The sequence below is a fragment of the Protopterus annectens genome, chromosome 1.part1 (genome assembly GCF_019279795.1).
Source record: "Protopterus annectens isolate FY-2018-M chromosome 1.part1, PAN1.0, whole genome shotgun sequence".
NCBI classification, from domain to species: domain Eukaryota; kingdom Metazoa; phylum Chordata; order Ceratodontiformes; family Protopteridae; genus Protopterus; species Protopterus annectens.
In genome coordinates this window covers 1604363977-1604391783 of record NC_056726.1, presented here as the reverse complement: position 1 = coordinate 1604391783, position 27807 = coordinate 1604363977, and the positions used below count along the sequence as shown (strand labels likewise).

Below are 27807 nucleotides of genomic sequence, written 5' to 3'. Positions count from 1 at the left end.
TTCACTGTTGCAGTCATCACACTTGGGTTAACTGCCTACAGGTAGCCCTCAGTCGGCTAGAATACCAGAGACTTAGTATTTCTGCGTCGGTTGCTGTCGCTCCAGGTTGGATGTCAGGTCATCAGGGGTATAAAAACAGGCAGCCAACGCCATTACATCAGTTTTTCTTGCCCCAAATGACAGCAGCTCCCCAGTAGGGAACTAAGCTATGGTGGAAAAATCTCCACCAGTAAAAAGTAAATACCAGTACCAATACCCCTGCAAGGGGTGTGTAGTATACACAGAGAGGAGAGAGAGAGAGAGAGAGAAGGGAGCTGGAGGAAGGGAAACCAGGACTGCAACAGTGAATACACTCGAACATCTACATTTACGGTAAGTGTACACAACAGTACTATGTTCTTCGTGTTTCACTGTTGCAGTCATCACACTTTGGTTGATTCCCAAAGCTGTAGAAAGGGTGGAGGCAGTCAAGAAATGTTTAGGCTGGCTAGAATGCCCTGCAGGACTGTAGTTGCAAAAACCGCCCTGGATTTCGAAAATATAGGCAGGTGGTAATGCTTGGCGAATGTGTGTACAGAGCTCTGTTATGCAGCCTCCAGAATGTCCCTGGTAGAGACTCCCCAGAGGAATGCTGTAGAGGTAGAAGTTGCCCTAGTGAAATGTGTTCTGACCCCCTGAGGGGTTGGTTTCCCATGGTGTTTGTAGCAGAAATGGATACAGTGTGCTATCCATCTGTAAACTGTCTGTTTTGAAATGGCCTTGCCCTCTGTCCCTGGTGCAAAACTGAGTAGTAACTGGTCAGATTTCCTGAAGTGCTTAGTCCTATCCAGGTAGAATCTCAGCTGTCTGTGCACATCCAAGGAGTGCAGGATCATTCCCCCTTTATTTTGAGGATTAGGGAAGAAGGTTGGCAAATGGATAGATTGGTTGAGAGCCACACTGAACACCACTTTGGGCATAAATTAAGGATGGGTTCTGAAGGAGACCCTGTCAGCATGAAAAATAATGAAAGGTTCCACAGCCGTAAGTGCTTGTAGCTCAGACACTCTTCTCGCTGAAGTGATGGCCAGGAGCAATGCTGTTTTCCAAGAGAGGACTTTTAAGTCTGCTGACCCTGCAGGCTCAAAAGGGAGCAGTGTGAGCTTTTCCAGTAAAAAGTTAAGGTCCCAAACAGGGATGGGTGAGCTCCTTGGTGGCCTTAAGTTGTTTGCCCCTCTCAGGAACTGTTTGATGAGAGGGTGACAGAATAGGGGTGGCTCAGAGTTGTAATGAGCCGAGATGGCAGAGGCATGAATCTTAATGGAGGAAAAGGATAGGCCTCTGTGGAGTAGATCTGCTGAGTAATCCAGGATTAGAAGTAGGGAGGGCAGAGTTGTGTCCACTCCTTTAGACTAAATCCAGGAACAATACCTTTTCTACTTATCAGCATAGGTTTCCTTGTACTGGGTTTTCTGGCTTCAAGAATGACGTCCAGAACCTGCATGCTTAGGCTGGACACTAGGGAAGAATTCAAGGAATAAGCCAAGCTGCAAGACTTAAGGTTTGCAGTTGCGAGATGCAAGATCTGTCCCCCCCTTCTGAGTGAGCAGGGTGGGGCTGTGGGGTAGGTGCCAAGGTGGCACTGGTGACACGTTGTGCAGAAGTGGGTACCAGTGCTGGTGTGGCCAGTCCGGGGCAAACAGAATTGTTCTTGGTCTGTCCTGTCTTATCTTGAGCAATATTCTTGAGAAAAGGGGCAGAGAGGGAAATGCATAGATTGAGAGGTTTACCCACTAGAAGGATATGGCATTCACTTTACAGGCCCTGCTGTGAGGTGTCCTGGTGCAGAATTTGCTGAGCTGGTGATTGCAAGGGGAGGCAAAGAGATCCACCTCTGGGGTCCCCCATTTCTGAATCAGAAGGCTGAAGGTGCTGGGCTCTAATTGCCACTCAAGTGGGTCTAGGAGATTTCTGCTTAATTCGTCTGCCAGTGAGTTTTGTTTGCCTGCCAGGAATCGAGTTTGCAGATGGACCTGCATGTCCAAGGCCGTGTTCCACCGGGGCCATGGCTAAACTGCAGAGTGGGTTCCCCCCGCTTGTTGATGTACCACATAACTGTGGTGTTGTCTGTTTTTATTAGCAGGGGTCCCGGTGAGAGTAGGGATCTGAAAGCTGTTACAGTATGCTGCACAGCTAGCATCTCTTTTTGGTTTATGTGCTGTGCAGATGAATCTGACTTGGGCTCCAGTGGACCGAAATGCACTTGTCGCCCAGGTGTGCCCCCCAGGCATAATCTGTGGTTAGGGTCTGGGCGGCGTGGGGTTGAGTAGAGGGTAGTCCCTTGTTGTGGTTGCATGCTGCTGCCCACCAAAGAAACTCTGTCCTGAGACAAGGTATGATAGGAATGACAGTTTCCAGGTCCTGAGAATGTTGGCAACAAAGACTTTTTAAGTACCACTGAAGTTTCCTCATATGCAGTCTGGCATATGGAATTAGTAGGATGCATGACGCCATGAACCCTAGGGCCTGCAGGATTTTCCTTGCGGATAGCTGGGTTCTGGTGGCCATTTGACTGAAGTAATCTGTCAGATAGGCTTGTTTTTCTGGTGTAAGGAATGCCATCTGGGATGCTGAGTCCAAGCTTGCTCCCATGAATACAATCTTTTGACTGGGGACTAGTTTTGATTTATTTTCGTTGATGGTATATCCCAGGGAGGTTAGAAGGTTTTTTACAAATGTCAGGTGCTGCAACAGCATTTCCTGACTGTCTGCCTGAATCAGGCAGTTGTCCAAGTACAGGTAAATTTGAAATTTTCTCTGTCTGCATTAAGCAATTACTGCAGCCAGGCATTTTGTGAATACTCTGGAAGCAGTGGATAAGCCAAAGGGAAGTGCAGAGAACTGATGATGCATAGATCCTGCCCTGAAGGGAAGATATTTCCTGCATGAGTCCCTTATAGGGATGTGCAGATAGGCTTCTTTTAAATCCAGGGTTGCTAACCTAGCATCTTTGGCTAGCACAGGAAGAAGCTGCTGCAGAGTTAGCATTCTGAATTTTGTTACCACCAGGAAGATGTTTAGAATGGAAAGATCTAGGATTGGGTGCCAAGTGCCCTCTTTTCTGGGTACCAGGAAAAGTCTGGAATAAAACCATTGACCCATCTGTTCTGCAGGAACAGGATGAATTGCCCTTATAGAGAGCAGGGGTTGAATTTGTTTTTGTGCCTCTGCCCACTGGATTGGAGGAAGGTTTGGGAACCCTATTGGGGTTGGCAGTGAGTGGAAGTAAAATTTATACCCCTAGGATACAATGCTGAGGACCCATCCATCTTTGGTAATGGAAATCCAGTTTTTTGCATGATGTGCAAATTTTCCTCCTATGTGGCACAAGCATCTGGGCAGAGGTGGGGAGTGGAGTTGAGAAGTCATTGGGAATTCTTCCCATAAGGGGTGGCTTAACACTCCCTGTTTTTGAAATGGAGGCACTCCATTGCTTAGATCTCTGCATACCATGAGACCGTAGTCTGGGGGTCTGTTTCCCCTGAGTCTATTTTGAGATGTCCTACAGGGGGCTGGAAAGGACCAATGTTTTGAGGGGCAATGCCTACTGAATCTAGGAGGCTGTACTTGCAAGAAATCTTTGACTGTCTGCATAGATGTAGCTTTTTCTTCCATCTTTTTAAGAACCTCTTCTGCTTTGGTGCCAGATTGTCCTTATTCAAAGGAGCGTCTAGTAATTTTGATTTGACATGGTCTGGCAAGGTCTGCTCCTTAAGCCAAGCATGCCTTCTTAGTACAGAACCAGTGACTGCTGCCCTGCAAGATGCTTCTAGGGCGTCAAAGCCACACTGCAATGTATGCTTGCTGACTTGGCTTGCAGAATGCATAAGCTCTTGTAATTCTTTATTTTCTGCACAGTCTGTAAAGGTAGCTATTTTTTGCTTAATAAGTTCCATAATATGTTGTTGGTACTTCAGCATGTGAAACTGGCAATTCAAAGTCCTAATGGCGAGAGTTGCAGAGGTGTATACTTTCTTACCCCATCTGTCTAAAGCTCTGGAATCCCTGTCTAAAGGAGTAGGATTCTTAGCTGTAGTTGCTTTGATACCTTTGGGCCCCTGGGAGATGACCTCTGGGTCAGCAGTAGAATTTTTGAAAAGGAATTTGAGAGAGTCAGGAACTCTGTAGTACCCGTCTGGTTTCCTAGGCCCAGGGGGTAAGGTATCAGGAGTTAAACTGGATTCCATAAAGACATTATCCAAAACATCCAGGACTGGGAGTACTGCTAAAGGCTTCTGTTGTGGCAAGTATAGTCTTGGCATTCCTAGTGGGAATGCTCTCTTAAAGTATGTAAGGTTTCACCAAAAGAAAAATCCTCTGGAGGAGAAGCAGAGGGAATAGATTCCTCTGCATCTGAATCCTCATAAGCAGATAAAGGCATGTCTTCATAATCAGACACCATCGGACTCTTGGTCTGTTAAAGCTGCTGGGGACAGGTCTCGTTTTCTCTAAGCAGGGGAAGGCAGACTTCCCCTAATCAACATAATAAGGTCTTCTGCCACTTTAAGCATTTGATGTTGTGGCAAGGAAGCAGGTGCATTCTTTTGGGTCGTCGTTTCTTTAGGCGTAGAGCGTACTCTTGGCCTTAGAAACTCGGTAGTTTTAGACAGAACTGAAGACGCGTAAGAAGTTGGTTTGTGTCGAATATCGGTAGTGTGAAGAACTTCCTCAGAAGCTGGTGCCTGCTCAGTGGCTCCAGACCCATCCAAGGTGGTGACATTTGCATGTTCCATTGAAGAAGAGTCTTACAGCATACCGGACTCCGAACGGGTTTTGGTAGAGGCCTGCAAATCCACTGAAGCGGGCATCAGGGGCTGCAAAAGCGCGTCACTGAGTACCGGTGAACTGGCGACTAGCTTAACGGAAGCGTTGATGGCAGCTTTGGACCTGTGCGGTCTGTCTCTGTTTTTATCCTTACGTTTTTTTTGGTAGATCAGTAGTCTGATGGCTTACTGAAGCCATTTTGGAATATAAAGATTGAGAACGAAAGTATTTAGCAACAATAAGGGCCCAACGAATAGTTCGGGTGTTGAACAAGGCACAAAACCGACAGCGGGGGATGTCGCAGTCTGGGCCTAAACAGGTGAAGCAGTAAAAATTAAAATCTCGGTGTGGTACTTGCTTTCCACAGGCAAGACAATTGTTAACTTTTTCTGACATTGGTTAGAGCAAGAAAGAATTATCCCAATGGGGTACTTAGCTTTTGAAGACTCCAGGATAATTCAATTCGATAACAAAAACTCAGGTAGCGGCCGACTGGCACTCGTGCGAACTGCTTCGGCTTTGGGCTCCTCGGCAAGAAAGACTGATGTAATGGTATTGGCTGCCTGTTTTTATACCCCTGACGACCTGACGTCAGACCTGGAGTGACAGCAACCGACGCAGAAACACCAAGTCTCTGGTATTCGGGCTGACTGAGGGCTACCTGCAGGCAGATAACCCAAGTGTGATCACTGCAATATTGAAACATGAAGAACATCGGGGAAAACCTGCAGCAAAACAAAAATGGAAAGGATACTTGGTTTTAGCTGTACCAGATGTCCTGAATGTAAGTGGGGAGCGGGGAACATAGGAAAGCAGCAAGAAAAACTGCTGGAATACACAGCTGTAAAGAAAGAAGTATCACTAGCAGAAAACAAGCAGCTAATGTCTTACTTGCAGATTGCTGGAATGAGCATACCTAGAGTGTTGGGTGCAGTTCTGGAAACCACATCTTCACATGGAATGGAAACGACAGAGGCAATTCTGAAGAACAATACAAAAAAATAGTCCCCAGTTGCATCAAAGTTCATATAGAAAAGATAAAGTGTATAGAAAAGCTTACTTTGTGTAATTTCAGGAAAGGAGGCACAAAACAAAAAATACGATAACATTTGTATCTCAAGGAAATTAAAAAAGTGAAATTCCTCAAAAAAGAGAAAGACAGACAGACATGCAGACTGAGAGCTGTATGGGGATAAAAAGGTTAAAGTCTGAAGATTAAATATGTATGACTTCATGGATCTATAGGAAGTTATTTCCCACAAACTGTGGGGGAGGAGGAAGTAGATATAGAAGCAATTAGCAAGGAGGCCCAAAGTAGAACAGGTTGTCTTTTACTTACTGAATACAGACACCAAGAAGTTAGGGGTACGAAGTAACTGGTTACACAGTGCAATCTAATGGTCAAGTGAAATTACACTGTCCAATTTACTAAGTGAGCCTTAGCGTGTAAGGACTACTCCTTTGGGAAGGAATGCCACAGCCATTTTTCAGCACAGAGCAGGCACATGTCTGACTAGTTGATGTTAATATACAATAAGGCTTTTCATATGTTAAATCTGGTTACATTACACAACAACAATGACCTGATGACCAAGTGTTCTGCAAAGGCCAGTTTGCAGAGGTGTACTTGTGGCAGTGCTCTTACTGTTTAAGGGACAGGGACCACTGCAATGTCCACAGGCTCTGAAAGGAATGAGGAAAAAAACTACTATACTGAATATTATATGGAGGCAATAAGTTAATGCATGGGAAATAAGCTTGTGTTTAGACATGGAGTAGTGGTGGTGCTGCGGTAGCATTGTGGCCTCACAGTAAGATGCTGTCCGGTTCAATTCTCAGCTAGAGCGTCTTTTGCGTGGAGACATGCGTGAATGGGCGTACCTTCGTTGAAGGTTGTGCATCAGGGCTGGTAATTCGGCACATAAAAATCAACTACCAATCATTAGCGGACCGGAGTTCCGCTGTGGCGACCCCTAAAAGCCGAAAGAAGAGAGAGAGAGATGATGTAGGGAAAAAATAAGAATGATAGTGAGGGCAATTTAGGAGCACTGTTTTATATATCTGGGATGGTGAATGAAAGGGTAAGAAAAAGATAAGACAGGGAAGAAGTATAAAGCAGGGTTATCCATTGAGCATGAGGGTGTTTGCCATGGTAATGAATGCAGTTATACAAACACACAACTCAGGGTTAGAAGATGACTGATTGTAACTTAAGGAAGGAATAAGGTATGACTAATGCTAACCTATGCAGATGATTTGGCTTTAATAGCCAAACACTGGATGAACGCGATGCAAATTTTGGGTACACCAGAATTACAGTAAAATAAGTAAAAAAAGTAAAGGGTTTGGAGAAGTCGTAAGAATGGAAGAAATTTATTTTGCCAGAAGTGAAATTAATATTTTAGGGGTTACATTTGGAGGGGAAAAAATAGCAATAGGAAAATGGAGACATGTTTTAAAAAATAAAAGTTAACAGATTGGTGGAGGGTGCTTCAACTGTCCCTAAGAAAAAGGGTATACATATTAAACATAAACATTTTAGGTAAACTAGCATACCTAGATGGTGAGTATATGTTTTCAAGCTGCATGTTAAGTGAATTGCTGGATATCTTTTTTTGGTCTTTAGTGGGGAATAAGGTAGAATCCAATGAAAAGAGGGAAGGTTTACAATGTAAAAGAAAAGGGGGTATGAATGTAATAAATCAGATGGTTTTCTTAGCATCAATGGATTTGTTTTGAGTGTTAAAAAGTGCCTGAAAATAGACAACATTAGGAAATTTGAAAAATATAAAGATATGTGGATGGATAGGGGTAACCAAAGGGAAAAGAGAAAAGGTTTGGAAGAGAATGAATATGAAAGTAAAATAAAGAGAATGAAAAGTGATGTAAATAAAGTATAAAATAAAAGTAAAGAATGGTATAAAAATAATGAAAATAAGCTATTAAACTGATCCTACTATTATACTATTTTACTATATTATACTGGGGAAATGAGTGACAAGTACAAGAAACAAGAAAGAAAAGGCAGGAAAGATTTTAAGCCTTTACTGAAGCCAGTGATTTTCTGGGGCATTTATTGTTGGATAAAGTGCCAATGGAAAGTAACATGAAATATAAAATTACAGAAGAGGGAATGTGTAATACCTGTAATACTGAAGACACATCACAACACTGTTTTGGATTGTAAGGAGAAGGAAGGTTTTTAGAAATTATTTAAAGATGTACATGACTGGAAAGTATTTAAAACATTGACATGAACATGGTGCTGTTTGGGAAATATAAGGTTGGATGTGAAAAAAAATTGGGATACAATGTTATTCATTGCTTTTTGGTGTTTATAGAAATAAAGATGTAAAGAACTGCAGTGAAAAAAGAAAAGATAATGAGGAGGCGATATGGGATCCCAAAAAAAGGTTATGGTGGAAAGTGTAGCAAGAGTGAACAGATTGCTGAATGTACTTGGCAAAAGGAATACTTAAAGCGATTATAAAGACGTACAAAATACTAGCTGTGTAAATATAATGACTGTGTTAAATAACAAAAGAAAGAAGATAAAGTGCTAATATAATAAAACAACCCCTACTCTTTTTTTACATCTACCTGAACTACCACCAATTCAGGCAGATGGGGTTCAGTTTAGCATTTCAGCTGACAGACGGCACATTCAGGACTGCAACACCCCCTTATCCTGCACTACAGTATAAATATTATGACATGAATCCCAGGTGTGGTAATAGAACTCACAACTTTCTGATCTTCCAGCACCAACAGTGAATGTGCTACTTGCTGAAGCACTTCCACTGAATGTCAATTCTTCAAGTATTTTGTTCTGGGGACAGAGGTCCATTTATAATAGACTAATGTCCATGTCCTGTCTCACCTTCAAATTAATTACTGCATGATCTGATAAATATTTATCCCTAATGGAAAATCTACTATATAACTCGACAAGGTCTCTCTTACTATAACCACATGTAGTCCACTTGTGTAAAAATTGTAAACCCCATTCTCTTCTCTTGTCAACATTTTCATTAATAAGTCCATGAAGGAAGGGAGAGTAGTGGACATCTGCACCTCACTCAGTAGCTACCACTCCAATGCCATAATTTCACTAACTCAGCACTTTACAAAAATGTGTACACCAACAGCAATTATAATATCTATTAAATGTAAACACCATCTTTAATACCAAACATAATTCTAAACCCTATTCTGGTACAGCTACAGCTCTCTTTGATATTGTTCAATATATCCATGGTAAGCTTGACAATGGAAGCTACATTGGTAATGCCACTGTGGCGCTCTCTAACACGGTTGCACATGCAAGGCTTTTGGAAGTCCTGGATAATCCAAGTTTTTCATTGACTGCATTCAGATGCTTTTAGCTCTGACTATGGCACCCAGGAGACCAGTGATTGACTAATGGCTTAAGCATCTGTTGAAGCTTGTGAGGGGAGGACAGAAGTGATGACAGCTAAGTCTATACATTTTCTTCAGGGAAAAGGGAGGTGCATGTGTTCATGGGTATACTTTTAGCAGTATAAGGAATCACATGCATGTGCTTCTCTACAATGGGGCAGGGATAACTGATGACATCATGCAGGGGTGTGGCATGCATCACAAAGGTCCAATGCACACCAATCCCTTGTATGCTAATGACCATGTGCAGGGAGTTAGGGCCACAATGAAAAGCCTCAATCCTCTTCAAGATAATAACATCACTTCTAGTACACTCAAACCTCTCCTATAGGGGAAACAAACAGGTCACCAGACAGGCCGAAGAGTAAATTCTATATTCAAAGGTTCGCAGATAGCTAGTAAGCAAGCAATCCAAGTGACTACTGAGTAGCCTAGCCAGTTTCTCAGTTGCACTGTCTGCTTAAGCAACTTACTCAGAGTCATGCCGTAGGTATATAAAGACTAACAGAATAAAACACTTGACTATAGCAAACAATTCAATAACAGCTCAGTACTTCAATACTCTGTGCTGTCAAAGGAAGGACTCATGCAAAAAAAAACAAAACAAAAACAATAATACTGCTAACAATAATAACCCTAAGTACAGTCCGAGTTTATGGCAAAAGGTATTCACCTCACTTTGTAACTTAGCAGTCACTTAAATCTCTCCAAAGCTTTCACTCATGTTAGAAGATGCCAGTCTCTTCTTGTGTATCACTCCACAAATTATTTTCCTTACTGCTGGTACCAATTGCTTTTAACATTCTTTCAATTAAAAAAAACAAGACTTTTAAAAAATGCTATTTTTCTTTGTGTGTGTTTATCTTCAAACCCACCATGTGCACTTTTCTATATGTGGCATTTACATATAATTTTCAAACCTACTCAGCACGGTTATGTTACAGAGCTCCAACTAGGTCATCTGACTCCTTCACCACTCCCCAGACTTGTGACCCTATCAAGATGAAGGCAAGGATAAGGCAAATCCTCTTACTAACTTGTACCATGGGCAGCCACCCCCTTTACCCTGCCCTAGTAACAACTTGCCCCTGTTCCACTACATGTGCCTACTCTAACATCAGTTAACTTTCACTTTAAATGTATGCAACATTAATTCCCAAGGTACCTATAACAAAGGTCTTACAGCACATTAGACTATCACATAATTCAGACAATGAGTCCTAACTGTCCTTTAAACCTACTGAACAAACATCTAATCTTCTTAATACTTACTGACATGCTTTGCAAAAACAATACTACCATGACAGTTTTCATGTTTACAGCCCCAAACCATGTTTATACAATGAAAACCAGTAGAAAAAAACATACAGAAATACAGAAAACAGCAGATGAAGTAAACTAGTAATGTATAAATATGTGCAGATGTGAGCATGAGTGTGTATGAATGTCCACCAGTATGGTAAAGGGGGGAATTATACCAATACTACATGGTAATAGCGGTATGAAAAAAATACATGTTTTGAAATTACCGTTTAAATCTCTAGTGCAATGCAATAAATCTAATCAAAGCAGAGTCTTTTTATGCATATTTTATGCTTTTCTTAAAACCTGATTTTGGAATATGCGCTGCAAATAGATAGGAAGTGTTTTCCTTAACTAGGGTCTGATCTAATCAGTAGTAGTGTGTGAGGATGGGTATTTCTTGTTCTAAATTGCACTTTTACAGCCCTGTTTATACTGTTTACCTGAAATAGTCTGGTTCAAAATTAAACAATACCTACATTTTCCACACCTACTTTTAAGTATATAAAAGCTGATATGTTTAACATTGCTAAAATATTTCTGATTTTTTGATACTGAGGATTGCTTGTCTGTGACAAGTAAAGGCTCGCTGCTTTGGAACACTACCTGGGTTTTATAATTTTTGGAATTTATCGTGACTGAGCTCATCAACAAAGTATTAAGTTCACTAGTTTCTTTGTTTTTTTTTTACTTTTTTTTCCTCAACACACATAGTGGTGAGGTTGGAACTAGACAGATTCCTGTACTTGTTCATTTTTCAATAAGAAAACAAAATATATTTGAGAGAATGCATGTTTACTACTGGAAGATGCATTCTAAAAGAATACATAAATGACCTAGATTTCCTGTATAATGGGAATGGTGAGAAGCTAGGATGGAGTAAAAAGAAAAAGGTTAACAGAAGTAAGTTTTAGATTGTCTAATTAAGACAATAGTTACTTAACAATGGAAGATAAAATACCATTACCCTAATGGTGGACGAAGATTGAACTCTTGAACATCAGCTGCCCGAGGTTCAACCCACTACCAAATGGAGTTCTTCCACAGAATATCACTGTGAACAAGTTGCACCAGCTGTGATGCCTTTTTTGGGGGGGGGGATTTTCTGCTTCTTTGTGTTGCTGCGACCATGGAGTTGGTATATGTAAGCTCAGGGTGAGTGGGGGGGGGGGGGGGGGGTGCTTACCTGCAAAAAAAGAAGACTTCAAGAAGTATTTTTCGGCTGTTTTTTTTTTTTTTTTGGGGTGAATGCAATTCTGGGATTGCGATCCTCGGTGCATTCACTTTTGTCCATTCATACTCGAAGTGCTAAATATTAAATATAAACAATATGATGCATTTAGACTCATGTGAACTATATAAATTTAATAAGTACTGGAAAAAGTTGTCCAATATTCAATACATAGGTAGGTATTCCTTTGTAAAGTAAGATTTTTTTTTTTTTTATAAATGAAGGTTGTGCTTATAGAAGGTGGTAAAAACGTGTACACTTTTTATGAACAATTTTTTTATGCTGAAACTGATTGAAAACTGTACTTCTATAGTATTTGATATTAAGTATTTGCATACTAAATATAAATATATATCTGTTTGCAAGTGACTTTATGATATACATTGCTACAAATGTTTGTTATTCTTAATAAAATTTGAATAAAAAATTTAATAAAAAAAATTTGTATTTTTATTATAAAACTAGTTTACTACCTTCTTCCATTAACTAAATCCAGTTTTATTAGTGAACTGTATTCAAACTTATGGGAGACATTGTCAATCAGGTGAACACAGTTATAAGCAATTTAAATATACTCAGGTGACATGGGTGTTTTGCCTGCATAGAGATTTCACATTATCTTCTCTGCTGTTAACTAATTAATGAATATTAACAATAATGCCTGTTATGTTCAGTGGGCTTATTCCTTTCTATACTCCAACACATAACATGCTTGCATATTTATTTACCTGTTACTTAGGTAGGTGGGCTGGTTTGAACAGTCTCTTCAGCGATGACCTTGGCCACAGGGACATAAAACATCTAATAGTGATTTCACATGAAGTCTAGAATACACACCCATTACAGAAGGTTTTACAGAAAGCCCAGTGTTACAGAGAACATGTTATTTTCCTATGTTCAACCATAGGATTAAAATGTCTTTATTTTATTTTCTTCAGCTGTTACAGAGCCCAAGTTGGCTATGGCTAACTTGCAATGGATGTGAGGATGTGGAATACTGCATGTTCATTACATTACATCTATCATGTAATAACTTTGCAAGTCCATGTTACTATTTTTAACATACTCTGTATCCTGTGCTTGTTCTATGTGGAGCTTTTCTCCCCGGGCCTCTGCTGAGAAAGGACATGTGTCCAGTCGGACTTTCCCAGTAAACAAATGTAAAATAAATAAAATAAAATAATACATGTTCCAATGCTAAAATCCTGCCCTTCTAAAATACTATATAGTTTGCCTCTATTTAAAGTATGTAATAAATGACTACCAGAAATAAAAATGAAACAGAACAACACTCACTAACTGCTAACAAATAAACTGCTGTAACAGAAATCATAGCTGTCTTTTCTAATGCTTTTATTTTTGTTGGTGAATAAGACATCTAACAAAAAAGTAATGTAATTATTTTATTATTAAAGTTGCTATAGTCTTAGGAGCAGGTGAAAGATTTCACAGTGTAAAGCATACAATCTCAACTGTCCACAGTTTCACAGAATGTCAGGAATTTTGCCATATATTTGTTCCTCATAAAATCTGTGGTTTGCTGACAAATTATTGAGGATTGAAATCACTAAATAATGGCATGAGTTTTAAATCTCATTTCCTGAAGAAAATGCATATTAATGCAAAACCGGTTATTCTAACAATGTTATAAATTTATAAGAGCAATATTTGAAATCTTTACCTGATTTTGGGCTTTTCCCCCCTCCCCCATTATTTTTGAGTTTGTCCAGAATTCTTATGCTAATAGATTGAGACAGCTATTGGTTTCACAGATGATCAAATATGGATTACGGAGATGTCACAGAAAATAGTTATGGTTATTTATTGTTTGATTTGCTTATTTGAAGACATAGCTGGTGAGCAACACAGCTGCTTGTTATCGCCTAATTAAAGAAATGTCAAGTGACTGCTTTTACTCTAATAAAATTTTGAATGTTAAGACTTGTATATTAAAGTACATAACCAACATAGCATCACATAAAATCGTTAAAGACAATTAATGCACGATTCCTATTTCCAAGATCTTTCCTACAAAAGCAGCAGGCAGTAAATGTAAACCACTACATATAAGCATACACAGTACTAACTACTTCAGGTAAAATAAGTTTATCATCACTCTGTTTTATTACTGCACGTGTCAGTTCCCTAATATTTGCATTCTTCTAGTAAAATTATTCAAAAATCTCAGTCAGACCCAGGGCTAGTCACTTCATTATGAATTTTTAATTTAGTGTTAAAAAATGCTCCCCTGGCATGTCTGTACTTGGTATGAACTTACCAGCTCTCTAACAGTTTCTGCAGGCATATCTCGGATAGGCTCTTTCACATCTAGTGTTTAAAAAAGTGCTGCCCTGGCATGTCTGTACTTGGTATGAACTTACCATCTCTCGAATCGTTTCAGCAGGCATGTCTTGGATAGGCTCTTTCATGTAACACAAAGCCGGTAGGGAAGTTCCAAAGCAACTTGGGCAGTAGTTTCCGGAAATTGCTACAAAAAAGTCTTTTCCTCTGTCCAGATGTAGGATTAATATATCCTCAATTTTTTCATCACCCAAATTTAGCTGTGTAGCTGTAGATTTATTTACAAAAACTTCTAGATTAATCTCTAAGTCAGTACCTGCAAGAAAAAAAAAAGACATAATAGGCCAATAACAAGCCGATACCAAAAGCCAAGCCAAAACATACCATTTCCATGTCATTTCTCATGGGGCACCTATGCCTAGCCATTGGAGACCTGGTTGTCCCCAGTTTCCTGCATCTCCGCAAGTCTAATCCTTGCACTAACACCAGAAAAAGGGAACAAAATATTCACCGACAAATTAACAAAACAAAGTGGAAAGAGACAGGTTTATCACAAAGCATCTCTGGAACAGACTTTCCCTGCACTTTAAACAGTATGTTTCACTAGCATCTACAACAAAATTGACTAGCTTAGAACTCCTTGAAAAAGATGGTACAGCCTGAGAGTGGGTTCTGGCAAGGTGTACAGGGTCCTAAGACTAAATTGTCTTGAAAAAAATATGAATCTATAAAAAGTGCTACAAATGGGAATATTTAGAAATGTAGATCTGCACTCAAATAATACACTAAAAAAGCAAAAAGAAATCTGTGAAACCCAGGGATTATGTCCGATTATGTTTACTGACTAAGCAACCTCGAAGACGACAGCAATTAGGTATGGGTGTGGGCAGTGCCTGCAACTTTGCCAAATTAAAAAATATTTACACATTTAACTTTGGTCTTTACTATCTCAACTAAAAGATCACCTGGGTAAACAGAACCACATCCATTGCTATTAGATTAACACTGCTGATCTCACTAGGCTGGCCCACTTTGAAAAAGACAGACAACACATAAATGTATGAATATAAAATGCTTATCATACAAAAGTGAAATGATTTCAAGGATGCATCTGGAGCATTTCCCCCTGGACCTCCGCTGAAAATGGGCTCCGTTCCAGTCGGACTTTCCAGGTAAATAAAATGTTAAATTACAAAAAAATGTAAAAATGGAGTGGGGTCGAAACGTACACCCACACAAAGAAACAGTAATGTAAGGTTAGGGCAAAGTGTATCTGTAAAGAGGCAGGCTGCAATATCCAAACTCAAAGAATCTTAGCTGTGCTGCAGTACACATTCAGAGTGGTGTTTAAAGTGTTGCAGCACCTAGGAACATGGATAGTAAGCCTACTGCAAATGCCATATATGCAACTAGAGAAAAATTATGCACTTTTTCAAAACGACACTGACATCAACACCTACAGCCACATCTCATGGAGCTCCTGCTTCTAAGTCCATAAGGCAGGTTACCATACAACCCAACATTCTTGTCAATGAAGACTCCACTGTGAGACACAGTGATGTCCCTCTTTCCAGACTAAGACAAAAGTCACAGTCAGTTGCTTATCAGGTGCCAGGATCTGCCAGATTACTCACACACTCAGGCCACGGGAACAAAAGTACCAGAATGATTCTATCATAGTCCATGTGGGTTTAAATGACCTGACAGTCACCTCACCACACTGTATAAAGTGAGACATTTATTTATTATTTAAATTTGTTTACTGGGAAAGTCCGACCTCGAACGAGCCAATTTTCAGTGGAGGCCCAGGGAGAAATGCTCCAGATGCATGTCTTTGTAATATGGGAGGAAACCCACATGAATGCAGGGAGGACATGCAGACTCTGCAAAGAAGGAACCCCAACCAAAAATCAATCCGGAGAACCTCTTGCTGTGAGGCGACAATGCTAACTGCTATGGCACTGCAGCATTTGACATGATGGAGATCTTGGAGTATGTGTCTAAGGCTGGTATAAGCCTAACAAATGAGCAGCATTCTACCTTCTCCAGTGATAATGCCACAATATGAACAGAATGTGACTGACTTTAGTAAGTGACTTACTTTCTGGTGCCATTCTAATGAGGTACTGTATCTGACAACATGGAAGGAGGTGACCAAAAGACTAGACTGCTTTGCCAGATATACTCTGCATCTCTTTCCTCTACACTTTTCTAATCTTAGTTAAAATATTGTCCTCCCACACAGTACCTTTTTTAAGCAATGACAGTATGACAATCCTTTCAAAGTAGCAAATCAAAACCAAGAATATCTAAAGGTGTTACTGCTCAATAACAGGAGTCTAAACAAGAAATTCTACTCCCTACAAGCTCTTCTCATCCTGGAAAAGGCTGACTTGTGTGAAGTTAATGAGACATGGTTTAAAGATGTGGAGAGTACCCCAGCAGTGTAAGGCTATAATACTTCCCACACATTTAGACCAGCTACTGCAAAAGCAGGAACTAAAGGTGGAGGTTTTTTGATCTGCATCAAAAATAAATATATTTCAAGGCTGGTCAAACAGGACCAAGCTATAGGTTCCACTCTATGACCCAGGAAACGCAAGATGTATTTAAGCTTACTGGAGACACTCACCATCCAACCCATTACCATATTCTTGCATGACTTTAATTACTCCACTATTAACTGGAAATCATAAATGACACCAAACGTATGGGCACAGAGATTCTTGGACTTTATAAACACAAACCCCCTGGATCAGAAAAAGATGCAAAGCTATCATGTGACTTTTATCCTTGATTTAAATTCTGGTGTGTTTTTTGCATTAACTATCTGAAGAAGCCTTGGTATTTTAGGACAAAAGTGCTTATCATTTACTATTCTGTATTATATTAAAGACAGCTTGTTTTTGAGCTACCGTGTCCATGCCGTTTTGGAGTAATTAATAATTGAAAATAGTGATGGTAAAACAGAAGCTGTCAGTTGGGAACAGGTAAATACAAAACTTAAATTGGAGAAGTGGCTAACAATACATAAAATTACTGGAAAAAAAAACTTTATTTAGGTTATCACCAGACATTTAGTAATAATGGTCAATGAAATACATTTATCACTCATGAAGTACAGGCAGTCAGGTTTTAAAGGGTGAAGGCTTGGTACGAATACAGTTCCAAATAGAAGAGAACTATCCTTGTACAAAAAGTTTTAAATGAAGCATGATTCTGATTGGTTCTAATTGTTAATGCTTGGGCATTCCAGAATCTGGCTACAGAACATGAACAGAGAAGCTGTCCAGAAGGTAAATTTGGCTTGTAGACCTGTAATAAGCATTGATTTTCTGATCTAAGAGGCCTTTTAGGATGTAATTAGTGAAGTAAGAACAGGACAGTCAAGAGGTTTATACAGTGAAAAAGAATGGCATGAAAATTATTCTAGAGAGAAAATGGCAAGGGTAGGAAGAATTAGAGTGGATAGAGGAATATTGGGAATGTAATGAGGAAGAGAGGGAAGTAGAGCAGAATGTAATTAAATTGGCAAGTAGAGGATGACTGATAAGAGATGAACAGATAGGATTCAAATGAGTTTGAGAACAGTAGTAGAGAAAGGTATAGTCTTGGATATGTTAACAACTTTTTATTTGATTTGGGTAGTGATTAGACAGTGGGGTGGTGGAGGGTAATTAGAGAAGGCAATACAAGCAATTATGAAATAGACTGGGAGTGGTTGGGAAGGGAGATAATTAGCAGTATTATGATTGATCAGTCCAGTGAAGTGGATGGAACTGCATAAATTAAGTTTTGGAGCAGTGGAGGTGGCTGGGAATTGAGGGTAGGGTAGGTGAATGAAGCAATCTGACCCACTGGTGAGGGAGGCGAAGAAAAACAATCAGGAATAACAGAACGGTAAGGGAGTTAAATCCAGAGAAAGACAAATCTAAGAACTGTCCCTGGTAGATTTAGTGATGCTATATTTATTTATTTATTTATTTATACGCCTGAGTTGAGATAACAATTATAACTGTAGTCTACTTGAGATCTTGCCAGTGAGCACTATGGAAGAAGTTGTAGTGGCTGTAAGTGCAGAACAGAAATTCAGCTACTTGAAGTTAATAAAAAAGTTATTTAGCAGAAAACTGGGCTATTGGGTTGGGAAGTGGGGGAGGTCCACAAGCTGCATGAGAGCCAAACAACAGGCACCAGCACAGATATTACAACTTAACAGTAGTCAGCAGATAACACTTTAAGGTAAATACTAAAAATAAAGAATACAAATATATAGGGACAGTAGCCCTACTCATTAGGATAGGTCTTGCAGGCTTCATGAAAATAAGTAGCTGCGAATGCACTTTTATCAACTTTTCTTGTGGAGCTGCTTTTGGAGGAGAACAGCCATGTCACTTCAGTTTATTCAGTTAAAGCAGTATGGGTGCTGCTCTGACAAATTTTTCACAGGGTAGATGTAGGGCAGCAGACTGTAGCATACTTTAGTAGGCTTGTAGGCATGTACCACAATGTCCTACTGGAACCATGCTTTTGTGTGAAATGGACCACTGTTTCAATTGAGCCAGCATGATAACCTACCCAGTATCTGTAATGTCCAAGTGTGTAGTCTAACAAGTCCCATTAATTCTTCTAGCAGACATCTCCCAGAAAGCTGACTGCTTCTCCAAATAACTTGCTCAAAATCTATATAACAGCTCTTGTTCAACCTTCCATTATGACTATGAGTTCCACAACTCAAACCCAACATTTTATTTAAAAATTTATAGCATGAACACTAATAGGACATTTGCTAAACAAAAAATACAGTCTCATAATGAAACCAGATTTAGCATCAACAGTAAACTTCTCTACCCTTGAAACGCATTAATTAAAATGTCACAAACCACATTCAAAGAAAATGAATCTAGCCAGCTAATGGTGGATCAAGTTTATCGCTGTGCTATTTTCAAACCATAGGCTCCTTGCACACATCTTTAGGACCATGCAGGGATGCATGTGTTCTTTCACTCACTTTCCTGATTGTATTAAATTATATTCCTTGTATAATACAGCACCATTTGTTACTGTGTTTTTAAAATTTGTAGTTTTTAACATTTTTCCATTAAGCAATGAAACAAAATATATGAACCAATAGTTCCCTATCATAAGAGTGAACGCTGAAAATAATGAGCGCTCTTCTGTCGAACTGTAAAGTTCGAAAGCTGAGAATGTCGAAGTCACGGAACAGCGATTTTTTTCCCAGGGAAAAAATTGCTGGGCTGTTCTTGGGACTTCACTGTTTTCTCCACTGTAGTGCAATTTCGGAGTTGGCATATTTAAGTTTGGGGTGTGTGGGGGGCCCAGCCCCCCCACTTTATTTTGTTTATATATATACATATATATATATATATATATATATATATATATATATATATATATATATATAAATATATATATTTTTTTGGATCAGCGAATTTGTTTCCCTGGGAAAAAATTCTCTGATCCGTGACTTCGACATTTTTGGCTTTCGAACTTTATAGTTCGACAGAATAGCGTTCGCTATTTTTAGAGTTCACTGTTTTGATACAGACATGAACCAATAATGACAAAATTTGCCCATTTCAGAGCATTTCAACCATAAAGGCCACTCAATATCAGTCAATACGCACAGTCTCTGCAGAAGTAAAAGTCATCTGAATAATTATAAATTAAAAAGATCTGTAATTAATGAAGAGGTTGCTGCTAGCAAACAACTTTATATTCCAGTGTTTCACATACAAATTCAGTGCCTGCTGTCCTTGAATAATAAATTGCCTAGGTTACATTAAAAAAATGCTAAGTTGATAATATTACAATAGGTAATGGATGGCAAACTCATAATAGGTTCATAGTTACTAGACATCTCATCTAAAAGAGGACACACTCAGGAATGACAGAATGAGCTTTGTCCACATAGTATATGAACTGCCTATAGATATACAGAGTATCAATAATTTCTTTCTTGTTTTAACAGCCTATAACTCAGATACTCTTTTTCTAAAATATGATATTCCATGTTAAGAACCTCAAATCAGCCTGATGAACTAGCTCAAATGGAAAAATAGTGAGCTTTTCGAGCACAAAGTTAAGAACCTAAGGAGGAGCCGCCTGTTTTCTAGGTCAACAGATATACAAAACCCCTTTGAAAAACTGCTTGATATAAGGATGGGTAGAAAGGGGGGACCCAAGGCCAGAAACAATGAAATGGCTGGCAAATGAACCTTGACCGAGTAGTAAGAAAGACAAGAGGACAGTAAAACATTCAAATTCTCAAGAACCAGAGGCAGTCAGTCCTTAAAAGTGCCCTGGTTCTTGGAATGGCACCAACTAGAGAATCTTTTCTACTTACACATATATGATTTTCTAGTAACAGTTTTTTTAGCGTCTTTCAGTACCTGCTGAAGTTGTCTATAAGGTAAGAGAAATTTCTCATCCAGTCAGCCAGTTGAAGAATCTTTGGGTGGAGTGTATCAAACAACACCTGTCTAGTGTCAGTAAGTAAAGTATGTGTTGCATTTAAACCCAATGTTTGAGCTGGTTTGGGCTTGTACGACCATTGCGTACTGCAGATGGACTATTTTTAGCCCACTGGAAGGTATTCCAGCTACAAACGTTCCCTTAGTAGCACTTGTGTGATCACCTAGTAGTAACTCATCTTAGACCTTCCACCCTTTACCCCCAGATTCTGACAGATATGGATGGACAATTTCATAAGGTTTCTCCTGCCAGTCTGGTTGGGCATCTTGACACAGTGTAGCAAATGCCTCATGTACATGAACAACCCTCTACTACTACCACCTAGGAACACAATTTGTGAGAGATGCAATTATATTAGGAACCTAGAGTCTATGCTCTCTCCCTCACAAGCCAATATATCTGGCACTGAGAAGGATGTCAGCACAAACACCACACCTCAAACACCACCCAGACCTACACAACACACACTCACATATGCGGAGGTCCTCAACAAAAACAAACCCAAATAAGAGAGACGTCTGAGGCAAAAACACACTCGAATTCCACAGCCCATCACAACACACACAGTCCACACACACCTGTGTCTTACTGCCACTAAGTACTACCATAAACTCAACACATCAGTCATAAGAGACTCCATTGCAAGACACACAGATGTGCTCCTCACCAGGCTAGATAAGGAGAAAGTCACAGTTGGTTGTTTTTCAGGTGCCAGAATCAGCCATATCACACATGCACTCAAGTCTCTCAATAACAGCTTTTGTTATGACTCTGTTATACTCCATGTTGGCATGAATGACTTGGGGCGTGCCTCCTTGGACTATATAAAGAGAAACATGACTGAGCTCACTGAATACATGTCCCAGGCAGGTAAGTCTCTCGCCTTAAGCAACATTCTGCTGTCACCCAGAATGATGCCTCAATACAAACAGAAAATGATGGACTTTAACAATTGGCTTAGTCTCTGGTGTCATTTCAAAGGGATCCAGTACCTGACAGCCTGGGAAGACATGATCAACAGACCATGGTGTTTTGCCAGAGATGGCCTATCGGTCTCCCTTGGGCTTCAGGCTTCTGGCAAAGGCTCTTGCCTCCCCATAGTGCTTTTTTTAGGCAATGACATGAGTTTAAAACTAGCAACATGAAAATTTCACTAAAATGCAAATTAAAGGTCATGCTGCTAAATGCTAGGAGTCTAAACATTAAACTGCACTCATTGCAAGCATTCTTAATGCTGGAAGATGCTGACATTTGTCCAGTCACAGAAACCTGGTTCAAAGCTGCGGAGAGGACCCTAGCCATACCAGGTTACTCATCCTATGATAAATTCAGACCCCAAACCGTGAGCAGCAAAGCAAAAGGAGATTGAGTTTCAATATATGTTAAAGGGGTCTGTATCACGTTATCGTACTGCAAAAAAATCAAACATCATATGGTCGGCACAATATGTTCGAATTTTTCGATGTGCGAGCGTGTCAATGGAGATCTCCATTACAGTGCAGAATGGGAAGATTTCCCTTTTCTGCACTGTAGTGCGATCTTGGGTGTTGGTATATTTAAGTAGCGGGGTGTGTAAGGGGGCCTTCCCCCTGCTTAAGACGTTCAGGAGTTAATTTTTGTGGGGTTTTTTTGGTTTTTATTACATTTTAGAACATTTACGAGTTTGATCATACGGTGACGACCATATGATATTCGAACTTGTAAACATTCGATAATGTGATATAAACGCTATTAAAGACATACACACCTCCAAACTGGTCAAACATTATGACAGACAGGAGAAACTCCAAGTGCAGTTAACCATTGACAAGACCCCTATTCAAATCATAACTAGCTACAAGTCCCCAACTTTGACTCAAGACGCCTATTTCACCTATCGGGACCTCTTCAAATCTATCAAGATTCAACTCTTTACCCTTATCCTGGGTGACTTTAACTATTCAACCATAGACTGGAAAAACTACTTATGCCAAAACACAAATTCCCCAGAGTTTCCTTGATTTTGTCAATGCAAATGCTTTGGACTAGCTGGCTGACACTCACACAAAAGGTGATAATATTTTGGACTTGTTATTAACCAACATGAGTAACCACTGCAGCATCCCTACAGTATCATCCTTCCTGGTAAGATCCAACCAGAAAGCTGTCAGTTTTGCCCCCACCCCCCTGACTAGGGTAAAACAAAAAAACTTCTCCAAAGTTGATTATAACCTCCTGAGGGAAGGTATAAATGGGCTTCATAGTTCCTTCCCCCTCCATAGGAACTGGCACAAATGTCCAAACTTACACCAAAGTACTATACAAGCATTTATACAGCTGCATGGAATTAGGAATACTCAACATGACAAAATCATCCTCCTCAAGGAAAATTAAAGCTGTCTGGTGGACATCTGCAATAAATAAAACTCTACAATAAAAGGAAAAAATTGCTGTTGAGGAACAAGAAGGAGCAGGTGCTTAATTGGAAGAAACCTCTCCTTAGCCTGAACAAGCAAATAAGAGCACTAGCGAAATCCTCCAAAGCAAACTTTGAGTCCAAACTGGCCACATCTACTGAAGACTATCATAAGGCCTTCTTCACATATGTCCACCATCTCAAAGGAAGCACTCAGATCTGCTCAGAACTGGTGGTCAAGGACACCACATACACAAACACAGTAGATATAGTCAACCTGCTGGCAGACAGGTTCAATGAAACCCCTCTGTCCCCCCATCAGTAAATCAGGACATCCCCAGCACCTGCCCCCCTCCCCTTATCTCTAGGGAGCAAGTCATCACTGTCCTCTAAAGGCAATAAATACAGCCTCCATGGGACCCGATGACATCTCATGCTGCATCCTACATGAACTCAGGCAGGAACATGCAGCTCCATTAGGGTCCCTATTCAATCAAAGCCTGAGTACCGGCTTCATACCAACTACAAGTTAGCACTGCAAACCTTAAACCACCTTCAGACAATAATGCTGAAATCCTCATTTCTAAATTTCAGGTCAACTCATGTAAATTCATATATATCATCTGTATCTAACTTCCTCCAGGAAATAACATTAATACCCTTGAAAATATCCTTAACTGGCTTTCTATTAACCTCCCACAAGAAACTATAGTCTTAGGAGACTTTAATATTGATGGAAGTCCTGTAGTAATATACACCCTACCACCCATATTAACCTATATGGCTTCTCACAAACTATTAACTCCCCTACCAGAATTAATAAACCCAATAACAAAGAAAGCACCTTAGACTGGATTTTGACTAATACTCCTCACCAAACATACAAAGTAGGAACCCTCCCAGATGACCTAAGTAACCACTCACTAACTTACATTATCAGACATAAAACCAACCTAACTTACCCAAAAATACGCACCAAAAAGCATTTTAAACCAGAACCTTTCCAAACAGAACTGAAACACTGTAATTGGTCACCACTAAAATCCCTCCCACTAAATGAAGCTGTGGAATACTTTAATTCCACATTCTTAGCCATCCTTGACCACCATACCCCAACTTGCTCTGTTAGAAATAAAACTAAACCTGCCCCTTGGCTCTCAAACGCTACCAGGCAAAAAAATCCTTGTTAGAAACAAATCCTGGGCAAAATGGCGTACTACTAAGAATCCTACAGATCACCAAACCTTTAGACAACTTAGGAATAATACAAAAAAAGCCATCCACTTAGACAAAAAAAACTTTTACTTCCAACTACAGCAAACTTACCAAAAGAAACCACAAAAGTTTTGGACTAGCATTAACAAACTACTACACCCAGGTCAATCTATCACACCTAACCCACAAGGATCTAACCCTGAGAATCCCACACATACTGCTAATGCCTTCAATTCTTTCTTCACAGACACCATCCAAACTCTTGCTAGTCAACTATCTCCAGATACCTCACATCTGCCTACATCTACTACAAGCCCACCTCCATCATTTCAGTTACAACCAGTTTCTACTTCCTTTATTTGCTCCCTTCTCCAAAAACTAAAACCTACCACCCACTCAGCTGACCATCTCCCAGAAGAATACCTGCAAAAAGGAGCTAAAGTCATAGCCTATCCCATTTCCATTCTGGTTAACAGAGCCATAAGTGAAGGAACTATCCCATCTATCTGGAACATTCCTCACATCATCCCACTACATAAAGGTAGGAATTCTAATGACTTTTCTAACTACCGTCCTATAGCTCTACTATCTCCTCTAGCACAAATAAAGGAGAAATGCATCCATAAGCAACTACTTAACCACCTACTCCAAAATAACTTGCCAACTGTCAACATGGATTTAGACCTTTCCACAGTACTACCACTGCCCTCCTATCCTTCACAGACTGCATTAACAAAAACCGTAACAACAATATTCTTTTCTCAGCAGTCTTTATAGATTTATCTAAAGCTTTCAATATGGTTAATCACCAGCTCCTTATAAATATACTGAAATCCCTTTCACTTGAACCTCTAGCCATAAATTGGTTTAAATCTTACTTAGACAATAGACAACAGGCTGTGCTATGGGACAATAAACTATCTAATCACCTTCCCATTTCCCCATGGTGTTCTTCAGGGCTCCATATTAGGCCCACTCCTATTTTCCATCTTTATTAATGACCTTCACTCAGCAATTCCTCACACCACCTGTATTCAATACGCAGACAACTCTACAATAATTTGTTCAGCCACTTCTCCAACCGAACTACAGTCCCTTACACAAAATGCATTCAATACAGTAGAACAATGTTTTTTAAACCGCTGCCTCCTCGTACCCCCCCCCCAAAAAAAAACTAAACTTTTACTGTTCACTCCAACCCGAAAGTCCACCCCAATAAATTTCTCACTCATATCTAATAATGGCACTCTCACATCTCCTGACCCAACCACTAAACTCTTACGAATAACAATAGATAGCAACCTTAACTTCGATACTCATATAAACAGCACAGTAAAAACAGTCAACAAAAAATTGGGGTCCCTCTATAGAATCAAACCCTTTCTTACACCAGTAGCCAGGACTGCTATAGCCAGAACTCACTTAATCTCCACTCTACCCTCTGCTTCACCTATATACACTAATCTTTCTAAAAACAACCTCAACGAACTGGCAATCTCCTATAATAATATTGCTAGATTTGCAACTGCCTCTCCTTTTAGAATACATCGCTGTCTTAATCTAAAGCAACTAGGATGGCTAGAATTTCTAAACCAGCTACAGTTTCACCAGCTTGCTATAGCCCATAAGACCCTATATCAACCCACCAACACTCCAATACTCACTAGCCTCATTACCCCTTACAACAATCTTAAGAATGTACATTCCTCAAACAAACTGCTTATCAATACTTGCAGATCCAACAACTTGGCAGGAGACTCACTGTTCTCTAATACTGTTGGAAAGCACTGGAATCTTTTACCCACTGAACTCGTATCTCTGTATTCATTAACACTTTTTAAACAAAATCTAAAACTATTCCTCAATACACATTGGTTATGCCCCTGTACAAACCTTAACTTTCTTCCTTTATACTAATGAATACTCTTCACCTTTATAGACTTATTCTTACAGAACCGAAAGACCATGTTATGGCAATTTAAATATATGTATACAGTAACATCTCTTGTATATTACCTATTACTGTTTGTGTTTTGCTCACGATGACTACAGTATTTTTTTAACAACAACAGCTGTTTAGGATTGGACTGTTGCAACATTCTATATTGTATTTTCTATCTGTCTTGGAGCTTTTCTCCCCGGGCCTCTACTGAAAATGGACATGTATCCAGTTAGACTAGCCCGGTCAACAAATGTAAAATAAATTAAATAAATAAATAAATAAAGTGAAGGACAGCCATTGTCATCCCTCTGCACAAAGGTGGAATGTCCACCGATCCAGGAAATTATAGACCCATCATCCTAACTAGCCTAATCTGCAAGGCCATGGAACGGATTATCGTGGACCTCATTAGCAAGGACATGAGCAACTTCCAAACACTAGATCCCATACAGTTTGGTTTCATCAAGGAGAGATCATGCCTCTTAAATTTGGTGGATTTCTGTCTGATTTCTTTGAGACAGCCAACAAAGCCATGGACAAGAGGAAGACGGTGCACACCACCTACCTTGACCTGACCAAAGTATTTGATACTATTCCCCACTCAGGTATAATAGATAAACTCTCTCAACTAGGCATCAATCCGTACGTTACCAAATGGGTAGCAAACTGGCTCACTGACAGAACCCACATAGTCAAAATAGGTGAAGTCACCTCAAGCAGTAGACCTGTAATGAGCAGTGTGCTTTAAGGATCGGTCTTGGGGCCTCTGTTGTTTGGGATATACGTTTCTGAGGTGCAAGCCAAACCAGTGGGCTATGGCTGACCAGGTTTGCAGATGACTGCAAGCTGGACGCTGTCATCAATTTCCCCAGTGATGTGGACATCCTCCAAGAGGGTCTCACCTAAACAAATGACTGGTGCCAGAAACATGGCTTCAAACTGAATGCCAAAAAATGTATCACCATCCCCTTTGGGGAGAGTGACGTCCACACAAATTATCAAATTAATAACAAGGTCCTAAGCACGCAATCAGTTGTGAGGGACTTGGGCACACAGGAAAATAGCAAATTGACTTTTCACCACCATATTGCCTCCGCTGCATGGAAAGCTTTCTACATGACCCACCTCATTAGGAAGGGTATCTCATCCCAGGACAAGGAGGTCATAACATACCTGTATTCATCCCTGAGTACAACTCCCCTTTCGGCATGTACCTCACAAAGCACATGCAGCAGCTGGAGAGACTACACAGGTTCCTCACCAGGAGAATCCAGGGCTTCAAACATTTACCCTACAGAGATAGGCTAAAAGCCCTGTCCCTCTACTCAGTCTCATACAGACTCCTTAGAGGTGACCTCTGTCTGGCATACAAAGCAATCTCAGACCCTGCCTTGATGGGACGGCTGCATATCCACAAGTCAAGCTCCACTCAATTAACTCTCATGCATAACTTCAACCTGGTCTGTGACATCAATACGACTTGTTGGCAGCACAGATTTGTGTCCCAGAGACTCCCCCTTCTGTGGAATAGACTCCCTCTCCACATCAAGCAGAGTACCTCATTAACCCTTTTTTAAGCTCAGCCTGGATAACTGAATGGGGATTCCACCTCTGTCCCCTGCTGGACTGGGGAATTGGGTGCTGACTTGCTGGAACATGGACTCAGGGCCAATAGCCTAGTAACTTCCTATGATCCTATGTACT

The 27807-nt window shown here is 40.1% G+C and overlaps 1 protein-coding gene across 4 annotated transcripts in view; it reads right to left on the bottom strand.

The window, feature by feature from the left end:
• INPP5B (inositol polyphosphate-5-phosphatase B) overlaps positions 1-27807 on the bottom strand; it is a 2334801-nt gene that overhangs the window by 176624 nt on the left and 2130370 nt on the right. For all 4 annotated transcript variants that reach the window (XM_044083533.1, XM_044083543.1, XM_044083552.1 and 1 more), the window contains one exon: positions 14137-14372. In XM_044083533.1, the coding sequence (XP_043939468.1) occupies positions 14137-14372 (236 nt within the window). The remainder of the gene's footprint in view (positions 1-14136; positions 14373-27807) is intronic.